Consider the following 20,109-nt stretch of genomic DNA (forward strand, 5'->3'; position numbering starts at 1 on the left):
ATGGTCTATAGAACTGAATGCTTGTATCAGCAATCAGTTGGTATCGGTTGCATTAGCTGATGATGGAGTTTGTGTTTCAGAACAAAATGTATCTATTAAATCTAGAGCACACTAAATTGTCATCTAATGTGGGTGGTTCTCTCGTCTATTCAACAAGATAACCAGTAAGACTCCCTAGAGATAAGCGACCGTCAGGCGTCAGGTCGCATACACAAACTTTAGAAGGCAATCATAGCCAATCAGGAGGGACTATGGGAAATGGGACAGATCCATGTTGATGACATGACTTTAGAGATACTGTGTACCGCTTTGCGTGATTTTAGGGCAAAATCTGTAGGAGCAGAAGAGCAGTGTCCAAAAATGTGTTTTGCGCTAGAAGAGGGCCATGTGAGAAATCAGGGCTGGAGGTTGTGGTTTGCCAGCCAAGGACCGTGTGTGCAACTAGTCAACAGATTTTGGCTGTTAACAGTTTGAGTTTGTTGAGAATGTAATGCCATAATTTTGGCAGCCATATTAAAGAAGACTCCTCTGTACCTGTTTCCCTCTTGCTGAGTCTATGATGGTTGATTTCTTCTGGGAATCGACTGTATAGATGACCACTTGTCCAGAGTGGTTGGAGCGAGGGGCACCAGCCACAAAATACTCTGTGGATCCCTCACTCAGAGTGGTCACAGAGTAACCTGGGAAATAACAGCCATTAGTAATTAGCATTGGTTTATCGTAACATAAATTCAAACTTTGGACAAACTACAGAAAGAACTGCCAGTGTTATTCTGGCTGAGTTAATAAATCTTTTTACAGCAGTTATTTGTATATCCAAATGGTTTCATGGAGGGTAGACTTTCCTTTTAAAAATGATCTTGCTGAAATGTCCAGAAACCACTATAAACCAAACCGCAATAGAAACATACTTTTTACAACTGCAAAGAACATTTTGAAAACTTGCGTTCAATTGCCATATAATATTTGTGCTTGCACCAACACCTCATCAAACATATTGGCCAAGAGTGAAAGATTCTCCCAGTTCCATGAAATAAACATGAATAAAGCCAGTGATGGGGTGAATTCGTACTACAAGGTTATAGAGACAAGAACAGGCCGGCCCCTCACTGCTCATTAGAGAAAACATCAGTTGAGCTCCTTAGAGTCAGTAATATTGGATTACCAAGATTGTAAAACTGCTGAAAAGCTGTTGTTGTACGTTGTCATATTAACAAAACCCTAATCTGGGTTCCCAGACGTTTTTCACTTTTTGGCCAACCTGGTTTAAAGTTTTGGTGCAGTATACACCACCCTGCCACCCTCTTGCAAAAGCAAGAGGGTGGCAAAAAGTGACCACTTAAACTTACAATGGGTTCAGATCTGACCAGACCTCTAACACCAAATCAAATGGGTTCAGATCTGACCAGACCTCTAACACCAAATCAAATGGGTTCAGATCTGACCAGACCTCTAACACCAAATCAAATGGGTTCAGATCTGATCAGACCTCTAACACCAAATCAAATGGGTTCAGATCTGACCAGACCTCTAACACTAAATCATTCAGATCAATAATCATCAAATCATCAAATCATCAGATCTGACCAGACCTCTAACACCAAATCAAATGGGTTCAGATCTGACCAGATCTGAACCATCTGACCAGATCTGATCAGATCTGATCAGATCTGACCAGATCTGAACATCTAATCATCAAATCATCAGATCTGACCAGACCTCTAACACCACATCAAATGGGTTCAGATCTGACCAGACCTCTAACACCACATCAAATGGGTTCAGATCTGACCAGACCTCTAACACCAAATCAAATGGGTTCAGATCTGAGCCAAGTCTCCTGCTGCTGTCTGAAGCCTGTCCTGGACGGGGGTCTCCAGACGATGATTATTATTATTTGTATTATTCGTTTCTTTTGCCTATAATGTCATGCCCAAAATAGGGACACCAGGTTGAAAGTGGTTAATGAATGTATGGTTGCAAACAAGAGGACATTTATCGTCTATATAATGTGTGTCACATCATGTCTAGAGTAGATGGGATAGGAAATCAGAGTCAGCGCTGATCTAAAATCAGATTAATCTGCAAATAAACATTTAGAGATGTTGGAAATGTGCATAAAAGGGCTGAATTTTTAGGTTAAATGCAAATGTGATCCCAAATGATACCCTACTCTAAAGATTAAGCCAATGATTAGACTAAGACTAGATTTCCAAACAGCAAACATTTGTGCTCTCTTGTCTATAACTTTGTCTTTTACTGTTCAAATTATTTCTTGATGCTTGTTTACTTTTTATTTATATCATTGGCCAGTTATAGTACATTTATACGGTAGGCTAGTGCTTCAGTGGATAGAATGTTACTGTATATAATCTACAGGTAGTAGCATTTAGATAATCAGTATTTTGTCATGTTTATTAACACTGTGAGATGGTCAGCCCCTGCCCACGCAGTGGTTTGTGGTATTCCATGCTGGTATGCAGACATAGTTACTTATAGTAATTGAGGCAGATTGTGAAAAGGGTCAATATGTACAGTACATGTAGCTCTGTTTGTCTATCTACATGACTCTGTATTAAGGCGAGAGACTGAAATAATCTGAAATAATCCATAAACAGAATCATTACATTCAGTTGGAAGAGGTCTATGTAAATTGTTTCTGTAGTTTGTTTTTCTCCCTCATGGGCGTGGCTTTCGTTGTGCGATGTGTTATGCACGCCTCTGGTTCTGATTCTGAACTCTGAGATTCTGTTGCTGCTGGGCCTTTTAATACCAAGAGCTAACAAACCACATACTGTAGTGAGGTTTGTTCAAATAACATTCTCAAATGTTGAGAAAGAATACCAATCGTTACCCAGTAATGAGCTGTGGTTTCGGTCTTGCAGGGTTCCCTCGAAGGCCGAGTATGGGAAAATGTCTGCTTTGGATCCGGTTTGGTGGACCACTGTGCCGCTCCATCCATATGCTCCCACTGCCCCCAGCATCATTACATTCTACCAGAACAAAAGCAAAAGGTCAACCTAACTCAGTGGTTCTCAACCTTTTCAGGCCGCGACCCCCAAAATAATCCCCCACACCCCCTCACGCTGACGAGCACTAAGAGTATTGTGTATATCACAGTTCTATAGTGAAAATAGCAGGTTCTTCATGCTCAAAAGGCCTCGCAACGCGAGGTTTTGTGAGCATGTAGATATTTTCACAATTATTTTCACAAAATTTGTCATTTTAGAGGTATTAAAAAGTCCTTAAATTGTCACTTTAGAAACATGCAGATTCCCTCTATAGAGTTTTAACTTCATGTTGTTTCGTTTACTGTTGAGTGAGAAAAAAATGTTTCACATTAAGCTAATCATCTGGGGACCCTCCAAAATAATTTGGGTCCCGACCCACAGGTTGAGAACCACTGCCCTAACTCACAGAAGTTCCTTACTTAAGTCAGTGTCAAAACAATCGTCTCTACAGTATGTATATGTGCATAATATTTGGTGGCTGAAATCAAAGTGGTTGCTCAATTCATGGTGTTCCTACAATAGTTGCATGAAAACAAACAGCTGATTAAGAGGATGGAGGATGAGAGGTACTGTATCATATCAAGTGAAATGATCACAACTGCCTGAAAATAATTCTGAAGGCGATTAAAGATGGCATGCATACAGCCTTGGCATCATGTTGATCTATGTGGAACTGGTGCTGCGACCCAAACCATGATCCCTACCACAACCCTAATTCCTTGGCACACCACAAAGCGAAGACAGGCATAACTGTCCCAAGTGTAAATCCCTGTCAAACATAAAGAATAGAATACAGGGCAGTGCTTAGTTTGTACTGACCTGTTTTTTGGAGTAATGTGCACTGAATCCCACCTGGGACATCTCCATTTGGAAGTTTTCACCCCCTTTCCCAGTGCCTTGTGGGGAAAAGAGTACAATGTCAGAAGAAGAAAATCATGTATAATGTATTTGAAAATAAAAATGGAAAGGCTTTTTGAATTAATTATGTGTACAATACCCTCTATGTTGAAGATGCGGTTTCCCAAAGATCCAGCAATTGTGGAGAGAGCAGCCTCCTCAGACACATTAAAGAAGAACTTTTGTGAGGGTGCGCTGGCGATGGACTTGATTTCAGCAATCAGATTGTCGGTTTGAATGTTGTTTTTAATATAGTAACCCAGGACCTGAAAACAAACCCATAAGAAAACACAATAGTTGATATTCAAAGTGATCGTCATAATATCTCGCTTAATTATTTTGGTAACCTAATGCAAGGGGATTTCAAGAAGCCCCCATTGATCACCCATTGTCGTACAGCCACTCTTAGGACACTTTAAATGTTGCAGGTGTTTCCTAAAAGAATCCTAATGTATATTGACCGACGAGTGACCATTAGAGCCTGTGCTGCTACTTACACTGATCCTTACAGCTCCCTGCTCTCACTGGCAGGGTTATAAATGGGGAGGCTGACACTGGCCGGGGGTTGATGGCAGTGTAGTTTCCAAACGTTTAACAGTTATGTACCCCCTGAGACACTCTACATCCCACAAAGTGCCCCCAGCACTAAGGACAGTTTTACATATATACAGTATACTGTATATGTATGTATGTATGTATGTATAGTATACTGAATGTACTGTATGTGTGTATGTATAGTATACTGAATGTACTGTATGTGTGTATACTGTATGTACTGTATGTAAGTATGCAATTCTGCCACTGCTACATAAACAAATTGTAAACGCAAAACTGTATAGATCACCTGTAAGGTACATTAACAGTTGTTCTAGTCTTTCCTGTTGTCCTTGTAGTTGCCGCATGTCTTGCTTCACCCTCCCTGTGATGATTGTTTAACGACTCAACCCATATCTTATTAGTATTAGCCTTATATCGATGCCAGTTAGTTATGTTCACTTGTGTCCATTTATCTCCCTCATCTTTTTCGGGGAAGTCCCTGTGTAATTATGCATGAATGCGAAACGACAAGGAGCGCATATGGGAGGAAGCGAGAGAATACTTTCACCGCAATAAATTAATCATTGCCTGCGGCGAATATAATGGAAAGAGCAACATAACATTTAGCTGATTCAAGGTTACAATTGTGGCTTTTGCATGGCAGCACCCCTCACTCAAGATGCCTTCCTGTTAAGGTTGCTGTGGAGGCCATATTGATTTCCCTTATGGTTGGGGGAGAGGGATGCTTTTAAAACTGCAGGCACGCCAACAGTGTGGGCTTGAGGCTCACGAGCCGCCCGAGCAAGCCGCTAGGCCACTGGGTCTCAACCTTTTCAGTCAGCGACCCCCAAAATAATCATATTTTAACTGGGAACCCCTCCACCCTGACGAGCACTAAGAGTTGAGACATTACATTTTGTATAACACGGTTCTATTATGAAAATAAACACCTCACGTTACGTGGCGTTGTGAGCACCATTTCTGCCTCTAATATTTGACAATTTGGTCAAAGTTTAATTTGTCATTTTAGAGGTATAAAAAGGTCCTCAAATTGTTGCTTTAGAAATGTGCAGATACCCTCTATACACTTAAACTTTTTGTTGGTTTGTTTACTGTTGAGTGAGAAAACAATGTTGCAAATTAAGTTAATCATCTGGGGACCCCCCCAAAATAATTTGAGGACCCCCCCCCTGAGGGTCCCGACCCACAGGTTGAGAAGCACTGCACTAGGCCACGAGCAGCCGCTGGCCGCGGGCATTAACTAGCCAAGCGCACCGTCCAGGTTGGCAAGCTATGGTGGACAGAATCGTTTATCACATGAAGAAGAGCGCTCCCTTACCCCACTTTTTCAGCCATTTCCTCCAAAACAATACCGTTCCGGTGGTGTGGAGATTTTCCCACCAACTTATGAACTCCTACTAATAATAGTTATAGCCTAGTTTAATTCACTTTAAATACCGTCCATGATGGACGGTATATAAAGTCCATGGATTTGGTGGTCCATCCTCATCTGCTTTAATTACTGTTTTACCATTACCGTTGTCAACCAGTAGGTGTCCTACTCAACACACCTGGCATTGGATTATACAAGTAAACAGACATTACATATCTGATCACACATAATAGTATACTGTATAAGTGGTAATGGGTGGCACTAGACTAGGAAAGGCCACCAAAATCAGTAGGCTTCATCCTCCAGGGAGCATGAAGGCGCACAACAACTTCCATGGCAATCCCTCAAACCGACCAAAACATACATATCATAACCAGCCAGTGTATTAAATACTTACAGCAATTCCGAAACGGGTAATTCCTTGCTTTTCACATTCTTCAATGACTGTGTCCCTGATTCTGAAGTCATGGGATTCCCCATCAGTGACAACGACCATCACCTTGGCAGCGCCTGCACGACCACCCGTAGATGAATGGAAGCCCCATTGACTGAGAGAAAATGCAACATTAGAGTTAATATCATATTTAATTTTTGCGATCCATAATTTCTCAGATTAATATAATACTAATAATGGGAAGAAATACAAAGTGTCCCATACTACTTCAAGTTCCAATTAAGTAGATACACTTAATTTCAGTGTTAACCATAAGTTATTCAATATCTGCTTAAATGTCTACTACAATACCAACCTGGCATACTGGATTGCATGGAAGGTATTGGTTAAAGAGCCACCCATCTGTCTCAGTTCGGAGGCTGCAGCGACCACTTCATCTTTGGTTTTGTACTGACTGAGGATGAATTCAACCTTTGGATCAACTCCATATTGAATCACACTGACCTGGAGAGAAAACAAATGTCATGATAAACAGTCAAATCACTCAAATCTGTCATAAATACAATCGAAAGACAACGATTTGAATTATATCAAGTTACTTGTAGTGTGTGTGTGTGTGTGTGTGTGTGTGTGTGTGTGTGTGTGTGTGTGTGTGTGTGTGTGTGTGTGTGTATGTGTGTGTGTGTGTGTGTGTGTGTGTGTGTGTGTGCGCGCGCGCGCGTGTGTGCGTGCGTGCGTGTGTGTGTTTGTTTATGTATGCATGAACTTTCTGTTATAGATATAAATGTTCTATTAACGTCCATAAAGAAAATCCTGGCACATACTTGGGTGCTTTGTGGCCCAATGTCCAGTTGAGGTATTAGTTTCTTAAGGAATGCATTCATGGCAGACCAAGGGTAAATGCTGTTGGACCCATCCAACACAATCACTACGTCCATAGGACCTCCACAACCTTGAAACAAAAGTAACACACAGTCAAAACCATTATTATTATGAAGATTGTTACATACACTGCACCAAAACAATTGCATTGTGTAAAAGGTTTAGACAAGTTTCCCCAAGTTATTTTCTGTGGGTGAGATCAGTACCCCCAATTAAACGGCATGCTGATAAGCTAAAACAGGGGTCTTCAACAGAGGGTCCACAGAGTTACTACAGGGGGTCCTTCAAATCTTTGTGTGATAGAAACTTTTTTTCTTCTTTTTTATATTAATCACTTGAACCCTAACGTCCATATTCTGAGAACTTTAGCCAAAAATAGCAGATCTACGAGCTTGTAGATCGGCTATTTTCGGCAAAGAGGTTTGGTGTAGAGGGGAAAAAAGAGCGCACTAAATACAGAATGAAAGGTCAAGTTTATTATGTGTTGACGGTTCAAGTGGTTATATATCTGATAACACAAATTGACATGAATCCAAAATACACTGATGATTGTGCTGTCAAACGATGAAACTATATGGAATCTGGGGGTCCCAGCTTCATCTCTCTCTCAGCTAAGGGGTCCTTGGCCTGAAAACGCTGAGCTAAAATGCATGTGTGATGGAGAGATGCTCTCCTTACTCTGGACTGCGGGAGAGAAAGCAGGTTGAGGTTTGAAGAGGGGGTTGATTCCTGCACAGACCCCTGGGTAGTAGTCCTGGGTCCCACATTGCTGGGCCCAAAGAGGACCACATACCTGGAAAGAGAATCACGCCACACTGTAAAATCCTGAGTGTTCAATTAACCCATAAGACCTGAAAAATACAGAAAAAAATCTTCTAAATCCTAATGGTTTTCTGAAAATGTTATGTTTTAATGTTTCTAATGTTTTTAATGTCAAGGACCCTTAGAATTATGTTTTTGACCATGGAGCACCATCTAAAATATTTTTGTTCCAGGGACCCCCCAAAAGCAAAGATTTTAGTTAAAAATGTTCATTTTAAAAAATATATATATTCAAAGATTTGCAAAAAATGAAAATATTTTAAGATTGCAGCGCAGCACTTGGTGCCGCACTGTGAGCGTGTATATCTGCTATTATTTATAGTTAAAGCAATGCAATTTTATCTTTAAAGCAAAAAGTAATGGTTAAAGTAATAATGCATAATAATGTGTTCCAGGTCTTAATGTGTAAACTCTAAAGGTCTGTAGGAATAATAAACGATCTGAATATACGTCATACAGGTTGATGCTTTAATGTGCGGTGAAAATAAATAGTGTTGCTTTATCGCATCATGACACAAACAGCTGTTTAAATTAAAGTGAATTTATTTCACAAAATAAACACTTCTGGGGTGTAAGGGTCTTAAGTGTGTACAAATAGAACCAAATGGTCCTGTAAGGATCCAACACACGCATGCGCGCACACACGCACGCACGCACGCACGCACGCACGCACGCACGCACGCACGCACGCACGCACGCACGCACACACACACACACACACACACACACACACACACACACACACACACACACACACACACACACACACACAGCATTAGGTACACTTACCATTAAACCGTTAATCGAGGGCATCCGGGTGAGAGTCAAACCCAGGCTCATGTTAATGTTGATGTTTCTCACATCTTGAATACTAATAGAGTCTGTTAGGACAATGACAATGCTGTTTAATGTACTGTGGTTGTTCCATTGCAATGAACTATGTTTGTCTTACACATGCAACATTCATAGACTAGTAAGAAAACACAGAGAGGAGTGCGTCTTTCTGGCAGATGGGTGAAAATCCAAACTGGCTGCTCTTTGGTGCAAGGCTGACAAAATGCTAAGCAAACAAGACTTATAAAAGGAAACATTATCATATTAGATTGAAAACTGACTAGATGTTTGTGGTATGTGGTCTGCTATTCATGGTGTGTGCATAAATATATCCTCGTGGGTTGTTCTCTATTTTGGATATACATACTTAATGTCTATGTGTGGGTGTGCGTACGTCACCTTCTAGTCGCTTTCCAAACATGGTAATGAGCCTATTAGGATATTTCCTTTACAAGTCTTGTTTTCTGGATTTTGGATTTAGTCACCCCGATGAAGGCGTTAGCAACAACACGTTGGTGTTTTTAACGTTTGCCATGCAGTAGCCAATTTACATCAGAGGTTTTTTAATATTTTCCACAAGAGTGCCTAGATCACTTTTTTGTTTTTGCTATTCATAGACTAGTTATCTGTTCAACATCATTTTACACTCATGTTAATTACTTAAACAGTAAATGAAGCTGCTACAGACAGTAGATTATCTATCACACAATGTCATTCCTTGCATTGTCTCCTTGTCAGCTCATTTTAGAGAGTAATGAAAAACATATTTTATTAATCAAAATATAAACAAAGCTGGTACACAATAAAATCCTCAGCGTTAATAATTTAACTGAGAGTCTACAAATGGAACCACATGGAACCTCAGATTTAAGTTAACTCACTCAATCATCATTTGAAGTCAAACCGCTTCTAAGAATGCTTCTACTAACGTTTGAAGGAGAGGTCAGAGGTGACTTACCCTGAAGATTGAGTTTGTCACAGCTGCTTACTGGTCCTAAGACAGGGCACTTATAAACATCCCCTTTTCTGTTTTGACTGAAACCACTCCAAGGGGCACCAACCAACAGCCTATAGAAAGTACAACCATATATTAGCTCTATGAGTACATACAGTAAATGCTTGTTAAGCACATGAAACCTAGCATCCATATTATGGTCATGTCATAATAGGCAAAAAAACAAACAAAAAAAACAGCCATTTAAGGATTTGGTGTAGAGGAGAAAAGGAGGGGACCTAGTATACTATAGACCCCTGAGCGACCCCTGACAATGAATTTTAGGAGCCACATTTTGATGCCTTAGTTTAAGTACAAGTACAGTGTATAGAGGTTATGCGCATGCAGAAAGTGAATGGCAAATCTAGTGGCAAAGTGATTGGCGAAGTGAGTTTAGCATTGTTTAGATTTTTAATACAATCAGATAGGCCAGAAAGTCGTTTTTTGCCACTCAGTAGGCGTTCCTGCATAACTTCCACGTATGATGATGATGTCAAGCGCATACCATCTATTAAGCGCAGTCCACAATAATGACTTGGACACTGACAAGTTGCAACTGCAACCACTTGCAATAGAATCCTAAAACTGCACCGACCTGCGAAGGGTCAATTCAGACCGCAGCAAATGGTTGCAAGTTGCAGCTTGTTGCGTTGCAAATAATTAGTGAATATAGTTATTCATCAGGCCTTCTCCAGTACTGTCTTAACATTTTTCAAGATTTTTATTTTCTTTGCCACAGGAAGAGAGGGGGAACAACACTGGAACCAAAACCAAGGTGTACCTCTTGTTGACCAGTAGTGGCCATAACCTACCACAGTATCTAAATTTAAACTTAGATGAGCAGGAAGACCAAATACAACCACCACAGTTGTATCAGTTGTATTGCATTAAATACTCTACCAGATTGGTCAAAATAATATTTTATTTGTTAAATAAATTACAAAGTATAGCTTTAAATTAGTTTTTCCTTGTCATTATCATTAAGTGCTTCTCTGGGGGGAAGCGCTGGGCCTCTGCATCTTACATAAAGTCTCTTGACACAATTTGTTTTGACTTGGCACTATAATACATTTGAATTACATTGAGTTGGTATGATAACAGCCTAACAGGCCATTTTGACCACTGTAGGATACTGAACTTGTTGTTACTGACATACAAGCACTATGAAAGGGCGTTCCCACTGAATGAAATCATGGCTTCTTTCATCAAACTGTGATTTGGCGGATGATCATACCATTTGCCCTGATGATTTGTCACTTGCCGGACAGTGTAGCCAAACTCTTCACCTGGTGGTCCTGTGAAGATCTTGGCATCGGCAGTGCCCACGTTGAAAGACTGTGAGTAGCAGATCCTGTCAACTGGAGAGAAGAGATTAAATATGTCTGCTTTATATCATGAACACTAAACACTGTAGTTCTATTTATTTGTTAACCCATTTAGGATTCTAAAGACGCCCTGCCCTCTAAATCCTGACCTGTTTTCAGAAAAACGACAAATATTCATTCAAAGATTTAAATAAATTAAAAATAATTACATAAAATGTTGCTATAGGCCTAAACTGTACATATATATTATATTTTTCTCCACAAGAGAGCAACGATGCACCTCGACTTCTTCTTTGACTCAAAGGGATTTTTTTTTCTGAATCATCTTTCAAAGTTCTATCACCGACGGCCACATCACTCTGAGTCAACATGAAGAGTAGACAGCATACCAAATTATCCACACATAAAATAGGCCTATATGGCCTTTATAAAGTCCTATAGTTTGCATGAAGAGCTGTCTTTTGAGGTTGTGCGTCTCTAGACATGATCTAAAAAAACAAGGACAGCCATGATGATGAACAGTTTCAGGGCATGGAATTTAGCCCTCTTATCTGCATTATAACCACAAGTCCATGCATGTCAAGCTCAGCTGCAAATTAACTGTGCTCTTCTCTTCTACACAGGCAGAGGAATGTGTTGTGGATGGTTACTTGACCAAGGAAGACCTTGCCTTGGCACCACTTCCTGTCCTGTCCTGTCATGCCATTACCTGGCAGTATCATTAGGGTGTGGCATGATAAATGGTAGGCTACTTTACCTCTGGCACTGTGCAACAAATGAAATGCATAATAATACCCTGCTGAAAATGTTTCTTATGGCAAGCCTCTCTTAACTACATATGGAGCAAACCAAAGTTAGACTATTAGGCTACTGTCAACAATTAGGCTAAATATAGCCTAATATAGCCTAATAAGCCTACTAAGATAATAGATAATGTAAACGACAGGGGGGGAAATGATGAGTAGGCTAGTGTAAAGTAACTGAGTACATTTACTTAATTATTTTGTACTCAAGTACTTTTGGGGTATTTGTAGCCTACTTTCTAATTTCCAATACCTTTACTTCTACTCCACTACATATCAGAGGCAAATATTGTAGCCTACTTACTCCACTACACAAATATATGAAAACTTCAGTCACAAGTTACTTTTTAGTATTATTATGAAACATACACCCACTTCAGCCCTATATACCGGTAGGTCTACATTTCGGCCATTTGAAAATAGAAGATCTACAAACTCACAATGCATAGCGTAATAACGAGTAGGCTACTTTCTACTTTTGGTAGGCTAATTTAAGTATATTTTGATACCAATACTTTTACTCAAGTAGCCTAAACTTAGAATTCAATTCAGGACTTTTACTTGTAACATTATAGCCTATTTCTATATTGCAGTATCGATATTTTTACAATAAGTCAAACATGAGTAGCCTAGCCTACTTTTTCCCCACCACTGTTTAGTCTCAAGTTGAGAGAACATGTCAACACCAATTTAAATAGTGCGTTCAGGGCGCATTGGCTAGAGCCTACTCGGGAAAACTTTGAACAGTGCGCACAAGGGCTACTGTAATTCTGTAATGCTATGTTCAAAGATGAATACTTACGTATGAATAAAAGGATGACGAACATATTCCCCACGACGTGTTCCATCCTTGCCGTTATTCCATGTGTGTGTGCTTGATTGATAGAAGTTGCTGCACTTGTTCCAAGGCAAGTGCCCATCCAGTGTGTGATCGCTTACCGTTTCAGAGTCAGACCGAGTCAGACAGACTGGTGGGCGCATGGGAGGTGGAGACATGCAGCGATGACGTCCCGGTGGTCTAGCCCAGAGGGTCTCTCTTGACGTAGGTATATGGTGAAGCAACAGTGGACTTCTTTGATTGATTGATTGATTGATTGATTGATTGATTGATTGATTTAAGACTTTATTAGAAGTTTGCATAGGAAAAGGTACAGTTTCATGACGGTACAGTTCACTGGTACAAGGTCTACTAAAAGGAGATCCATGAAAAGACTAAGCTTATTTCCACAAACCATTTAAGTATCTCATATAACATTGAATGACAGACGAATAGAACACAGTAGACTACTATGCAGTAGATATGTAAAGAAGTAAAAATTAGAGAACAAAAAAAAAAGAGTCTAACAGTAAGTAAGTAAGTACCAGTAAGGCTCCCTAATAGGGCAAAAATGTGTTTTGCCAAAATCTTCCTGATCCATGTTGATGACATGAGTGTAGACATACTGTGTAGTGATTTTCGTGATTTTAGGGCAAAATCTGTAGGAGCAGTGTCCAAAAATGTGTTTTTAAAAATCGGCCTGGAGGTGGCGCTATATGGGACAGATTCATGTTGATGGGATGAGTGTAGACATACTGTGTAACGATTTGCGTGATTTTAGGGCGAAAATTGTAGGAGCAGTGTCCAAAAATGTGTTTTGCAAGAATCGGCCTCATGGTGGCGCTAGAAGAGGGCCATGTGAGAAATGAGGGGTGGGGTCTCCGCGCCGGAGACCCCACCCCTATATCAGATAGGCCTATGTGATATTTATGTATTTATTTATTCATTCATCATTCATTCATGCATTCATTCATTCATTTATTTATTTATTTATTACGATTGTGCTTATGGGATAGAGCAACATGGGTGATCTGGTCTGACGCGATGGACCAGAGGGTTTTGGTACGTAAATTGAGCCTTAAGCCAATCAGACAAACAACCAAGGAAGATGATACAAAAGAAGAGGAAAGAGGATATCTAACAAGACTTCATATGGGAATGCCCATATATGGAGGAGGACAGCCCATATCTGTGTGGCTGGTTCAGACAGACATGTATGGCCATAAAAGGGATGTACCATACAGTACATGGATCTCCATACATGGGTACCAGGGGTCTCCATATATGAGTAACTGGTCTGATATACTGTACATCCCTAGCCAGATGGCCAACATTTGGTGCGACCTCGAGGTTGCATGTCCCCCTGAGGCGTCTTACTAGTTATCATTTGTTTAGTGTGGTTGTGGAAACCAGACTATTGTTCTTGTCAAATGTAATTTTCTATAAAGCTTTATTTCAATAGCCTAAACCTTTTTTCTGTTTTCTGTAACCCCAAAAGACAAGTCCATTGAGTTCAGAGGACGTTTTCTGTAACTTTTACAGTAAACCTAAAACCTCCCTTTACTGACTGGACAATATAATGTGCATGACAGACAGGATTGGTAATTACAATATGTAATATAGCCTCAATGCTAAGATGGAATTCATTTCCCAGCGGATAACTCGCGACTCGCACCAGTGCAACCACGCTTGCAATATCCCAGAATTGCACCTTTCTATGAGGAGCCAGATACATGTCCTGCAGAAGGTTGTCCTTTTTCATCCAGTAGTTTGAGACAAGAGACATACTTGGATTTGTAGAACGTAAAGATGAGGAAAAAGATTACGGAATGTTTGTGTGGACTTGCTTTTCAGGGCTGGAATTTCACCAGGGCAAGGCCACTTGACCTTTGGTGTTGTAAATTGTTGAGGACACAACTAGTAGTCTATAACTATCAATGAAATAAAGAAACCCCTGTTTATTTTACAAAAAAATGTATAGGCTATTCGCACCACCAATAGTTTGTTTTACTTTTTAGAAATTGCCTATTGGTAGTCAAAAGGTGCATGTATACATCATGTCCAGTCCAGCCCAGGACTAATCAGTCACTGGACTCATTTGAAGATGGGTAGTCAGGGGGAGATAACAGATAACAATTCTGAAACTCAACAAAAGACTCTGGTGTCAATTAACCTCAACAGGAATGAGGTAGAAGAGAAGACTGGGCCTGTGGCAGTGTGGGTGGGGCCTCAGGGCATATCATTTTATGAGGGGCAGGGGGCCAAACTGAGGTGCCAAGGCAAGGCAATAATCACCTTCATTGCATGAAATGTCTTTCCTGCAAGGGGTGCAAAAGAATCTGAACTTGTTTGATTATAGGCCTACTGATTAGTGTGGTCTATAGTACTTGTCCGACTATATTCCATCCATCCATCTTTCTTTTTTTCCCCTCCTAGATAAACTTTATTTTGCACTACTCTTCCCACAGTTTTAGTGGCACGCACTTGGGCCATACTGTATGTCAAATCGACCGTCTTCATCAGGAATCGATTCCTTGCATTTTGTTAAGAGATACGTTATACATAGTTTAATTTATATACATTTAATCATGACATATTTTCTCCATTGACTTTAATTAAAAAAAAAAAAAACATTTCCCAAATATGGAGATGACTATAATATCATCTATGTCTGACATCCTAGACCCCATGAGACTGACACAGTGTGTCCATATACTTTCCAAGATATGGGCTTAATACTGATGACACAGAGATCTCCATATATGGGCATTCATTTATTAGTGAATTAATTTTCCCCATTGACTTGAATGGGGCAATTCAAATGGTAAGAAGGAATTCATTTGCGTGACTCGCGTCACGGCAACCTTTTTAGTTACATTTAGAAAGATGCAATAGGAAATTGCAAGAGGGGTTGCTGTGACGCAAGTCACACTTGCAATGGGAAAAAATTATTACTATTAACTGTATTTTTATAGCTCTCCATATATGGAGATCTCTGTGTCAGTCCTTGTCCCTTTTATGCTCGATCTACCTACGTAATACTTTGTCTAGATTGATATTTCTATGTTGATGTTCTGATGTTGATGTATTGATATTGTATTACCTTGCTTATTGTAAGTCGCTCTGGATCAAGAGCCTAAAATGCCTAAATTGTAAATTGTACATTTATGCCTATATATGGAGATCCATGATGTCATCAATATTAAGCCCAAAACTCGGAATGCCCATATATGGACATACTGTGTCAGTCTCATGTGGTCTACGATGTCAGACACGATGTCAGTCATCTACTTATTTATATACAACGTATCTCTTAGCAAAATGCACCCCTACGTGTCCCGGTCGAGTTGACATATGGCCCAAGTGCGTGCCACCAAAACTGTGGGAGGAGTAGCGCGGCAAAAGAAAAAGTTTATCTGGAAAGATGGAAAGAATATGGTCGGACAAGTACTATAGTCTGGCAACCACACAAATTAGAAGAGCAATTATGAAAGGTTCCCCTTATTTATTTGGTTAACTCAACAGTATGAATCAGGATTATCCATAATGAAATAAAATAATTATACTGTTAGTCAGACACAGTAGGCTACTGTATACTACTCCTCTGCTGCCACGTAACAATTAAATGTCAACTGTCAATGATATTGTTAATATCATTGTTATTATTTACCTTCAGCTGTGATTACCCGTCAAGATGTCTACTGTGAAAATTATTTATGAAGGTGTGATTCATCATGTTTTGTTAACATCAACAAATTAATGTTCGGTAGTTTAACTAAAGCTACTGGCTTAAAAATTCCTTGTAGCTTGTCGGTAGCTTACTGTACATTCAGGAAGATGTAGCTTTCAAGTAAGCTATATGTTTCACCACTTGACAAAAGTTCCTCACTGCATTTTCAGTGCCACATCAATACGAAATAGCACAACAGATGATTTTTGTGTGCGGTTTGTCAATCACATCAGAGATAATTCTCCATCTCCATACATTTGTAGCATGTTATTTGTGATCTTTGCCTATAATTATACATGACCAAAATAGGGACACCGGATTTACTTCTCATTCTCAGGCTCTGTAGTGCAGTGATTGAGAAGGTATGGGTGGTCAGAATGAAACAATGAGCAGACTGACTCAGCTACTGAATTGCTGACTCAATAGTCACACTGACTGATATGTTCAGACAGCCATGGGTTATGTGTACGGCTGAGTACTTTTAGCATTGTGAGTGACATGCTCTGAGCTGACAACAAAAACGTCTAAAAAACTTTCAAATCTAGTTGACATTGATTAGATGGATTTTAGACCAGCCCTTAGATGTACCGTATATTAGACGTCAAATAGACAGAAAAATGCTCAGGGGGAAGAGTTGCATTGGTGTGGTCTGACATGGCCTTTATCTTAGCACATGCAAATCAGCCAATGATCTTGTAGGTTCTTTTTATGTGGTATCATTTGTTTTAAGCGACAGATGTATCTATAGCTCTGGGGAGGGGTTGTGTGATGATACAAGTTCAGGCAATAACAAGGCAGGCTCAGGCTGCACTGACCTTTTAAAGTACACTGTGCTGTAAGCAGCACAGCTTCAGCTAATCATATTAAGAATGGAAGTGTTAGGTAGGTATGAAAATTGCAGATTGGCACAGCCATGGCTCTGGCCACACCTACATCTACAACCTTTATTCATTGTATTATTAGTACAGGGGTTTTCAACAGGGTTTCCACAGGTGGCCTGTGGATGTATTGCATGTGGTCCCTGATCATGCATTAGGCTATAGGTTCGAGCCAGAAAACGATGAGTCTCTCTCCCTATCCGAGTATCCGCCACTATTGCCATGAAGAAACAGACATTGTCCACGAGATAGAATCTCAAGAAGGGAAGGTGTACCGAATTATATCAAGCCCTTAACGGATATTGTTTAAGAATGTGTCATGGACCTTTGGTTGAAACAGTGTTATTGTGACCGTAGGTCACATTTACTATGAAAACCTGCAGCTCATGTGCGTCAGTCAATCAGTCAGCCACTCAGTCAGTCACGCCTCATGTCACGTTCCATATATGGCCAAGACAGAATTAATTTGAAACCACACTTAATTCTGTCCTTGTCTCTTTTATGCCTCTGGGAATGCCCATAATGGACATATTGTGTCAGTCTCAGGATAACCAGTGTGGATGTCGCGACTCGCGAAGTCACACTCTCCTTTTTATGCCCATACTTGCAGATCCCTGATCAATCCCATTAATATTAAGCCCATAGGGCGTCTTACTGGTATACAGAGTATATGAGTTCTTCTTCTTATTATTAGTCTTCTTATTATTAGTGTGGTTGCCTATGGCCTTCATGATATTTACAGATTTCCAAAAGGAAATCAGTGGGTGATACAAAGGCCTTCCACATCATCTTGCTTGTTGGTCAGGTTAACAACCTTCCAAGTTGGTAGAACACCTGGATCTCCATTTATGGAGCTGACCAACACTGACATCATCAACTCTATATCACCCGGATCTCCATATATGGAGCTGAGCGATATCTACGTCTGACATCACATACTCCATATACGGTTATTGCTGACTCGTTCTGACATCACCAGGATGACCCGACCAGCTCAGCAGAATGATATAAAAGGACAGCACTTTCATAGTATAACAGATTTCAACCAAAGCACTCAGGATCTCCAACTATCACCACTCCTCTAGTCCGACTCTACCTTCAAGACTTTAAAGACCCTTTGACCTTCAAAAGACGCCTACGCTCAAGACCACTCCAACTCCTATACGAACCAAAATATCTGGCGTAGCCGACTCATACGCATACTCCAGGGTATCTGGCAGGGTGTCTGGGATGCATTCATCTGCTCTCCTGTTGATACTCCTCTTCAGCGTTGCTGCCACCATGTCTCTTCCAGTCCAGAGGAGCATGGTGATCAGCCTTTACGGAGAGACCATCGAGGTGCCGTGTCCTTACCACCTCCCACCAGGGGACAGACTGATTCAGCTGATGTGGAGATACAGGAATGACGACGGCGAATTGGAGTCGCTGTTGAGTAAACATACCAACATGACCATTCACATTGATGATCCACGGGTCAACATCTCCTCGGACGGCTCCAGCCTCCTGATCAGCCAGGGAACGCTGAAGGACCAGGGAGTCTACGTCTGCTTCGTGGTGTCTGCCTACCAAGAACAGCGTTATCTCAGCTCTGTCCTGGTCTACAAGAAGCCGGCGTTCCCTGTCATCATCAACAAAACTGAGTTCCTGGAGGAAGGTAAACCGACGTGGCTGGGAACCTGCGTGGCAAGGGACGGCCACCCCGCGGCCCAGATCACGTGGCTGAAGAACGGCCGGCCGCTGGTGCCTGAGGGGACTGACGTCAATGTCACATCCTCCGTGAAAGAAGACTCCTCCACTGGTCTGTCCACCACATCCTCATCTCTCCTGTACATGCCGACCAAACAGGACGTTGGCGCACGTTTCTCCTGCCTGTCCAACCACCAGCTGGGCACAGCAGAGTCCGAGCCGCTGAACCTTCCTGTCCATTACCCGACCAAGAGGCTGAGTCTAACGGTGACAACACCCAAAGGTCCCATCGCAGAAGGGGCCGATGTCACTTTGACGTGCCATGCAGACGGAAACCCTCCTCCCAGGAGCTACAACTTCCACCTCAAGAACCAGACGGTTCTGGTAGAAAACTCTGACAGTTACACCTTGACGGCCGTCACACGAGACAGTGCCGGCGAGTATAAGTGTTCGCTGGTCGACGACGAGACAATGGAGGCTTCACTCAGCATCACTGTGAGCTACTTGGACCAGAGCCCCCTGGTGGTCGCAGCTGGCTGTCTGGGGATGCTGGTCCTGGTGGCAGTGGCTGGGAGCATGACCTACTGGATCTACTTGAAGAAAAAAACAAGGATCCTGGACACCACCACCTGATGCAAACAGATCTGATCCTTGGGGAGAAGAATCAGATCTATCCGATCCTTGGGAAGAAGACTCGGATCTGTTTGCATCCCAACTCCCAACAACCCCCACCACAGCCAGCAACCAGAATGACCAGCTGAAAAATGTTGTTTCAGTAGTGTAGATCATTTAACTAAATGATTGTGTTTAATGTTGTCCAAGCGAAGCCGCCGTACCTCCCTGGGCTACCAGGAACCGACATGCATTAGGACAGCCCCTATTCTTACAGCGCATTAGTTGTTAGCCGGTCAGGCCACTGTATGTATGCTCTCTGTGTGTCAGAACTTTATTAAAACTAGACTTCGCCATACCTGCCTGATCATTGAACTCACACCACACTTGGACTAGTTTTACAAGTAGCTTAAAGGACTTCTTTGGCAAAAAAATAAATAAACAAAACGAAAAACCTGGACAGCTGCTAACATCGAGACCATCAATCCCCATCT

General features: G+C 41.1%; 1 protein-coding gene across 1 annotated transcript in view; it reads right to left on the reverse strand.

Annotated features, from left to right (window-relative positions):
- Positions 1-18,600, reverse strand: part of itga2.2 (integrin, alpha 2 (CD49B, alpha 2 subunit of VLA-2 receptor), tandem duplicate 2) — a gene marked incomplete at both ends in the record, with an annotated part of 34,485 nt that extends 15,885 nt beyond the window's left edge. Inside the window, 12 exons of the mRNA XM_080738696.1 lie at positions 535-680; positions 2,855-2,993; positions 3,831-3,907; positions 4,009-4,174; positions 6,236-6,386; positions 6,588-6,736; positions 7,057-7,184; positions 7,793-7,907; positions 8,726-8,817; positions 9,729-9,838; positions 10,999-11,115; positions 18,515-18,600. Coding sequence (XP_080594822.1) covers positions 535-680; positions 2,855-2,993; positions 3,831-3,907; positions 4,009-4,174; positions 6,236-6,386; positions 6,588-6,736; positions 7,057-7,184; positions 7,793-7,907; positions 8,726-8,817; positions 9,729-9,838; positions 10,999-11,115; positions 18,515-18,600 — 1,476 coding nt within the window. The remainder of the gene's footprint in view (positions 1-534; positions 681-2,854; positions 2,994-3,830; positions 3,908-4,008; positions 4,175-6,235; positions 6,387-6,587; positions 6,737-7,056; positions 7,185-7,792; positions 7,908-8,725; positions 8,818-9,728; positions 9,839-10,998; positions 11,116-18,514) is intronic.
- Between the last annotated feature and the right edge of the window lie 1,509 nt (positions 18,601-20,109).

This window comes from Nannobrachium achirus, assembly GCF_963921795.1.
Source record: "Nannobrachium achirus genome assembly, chromosome: 12".
NCBI classification, from domain to species: domain Eukaryota; kingdom Metazoa; phylum Chordata; class Actinopteri; order Myctophiformes; family Myctophidae; genus Nannobrachium; species Nannobrachium achirus.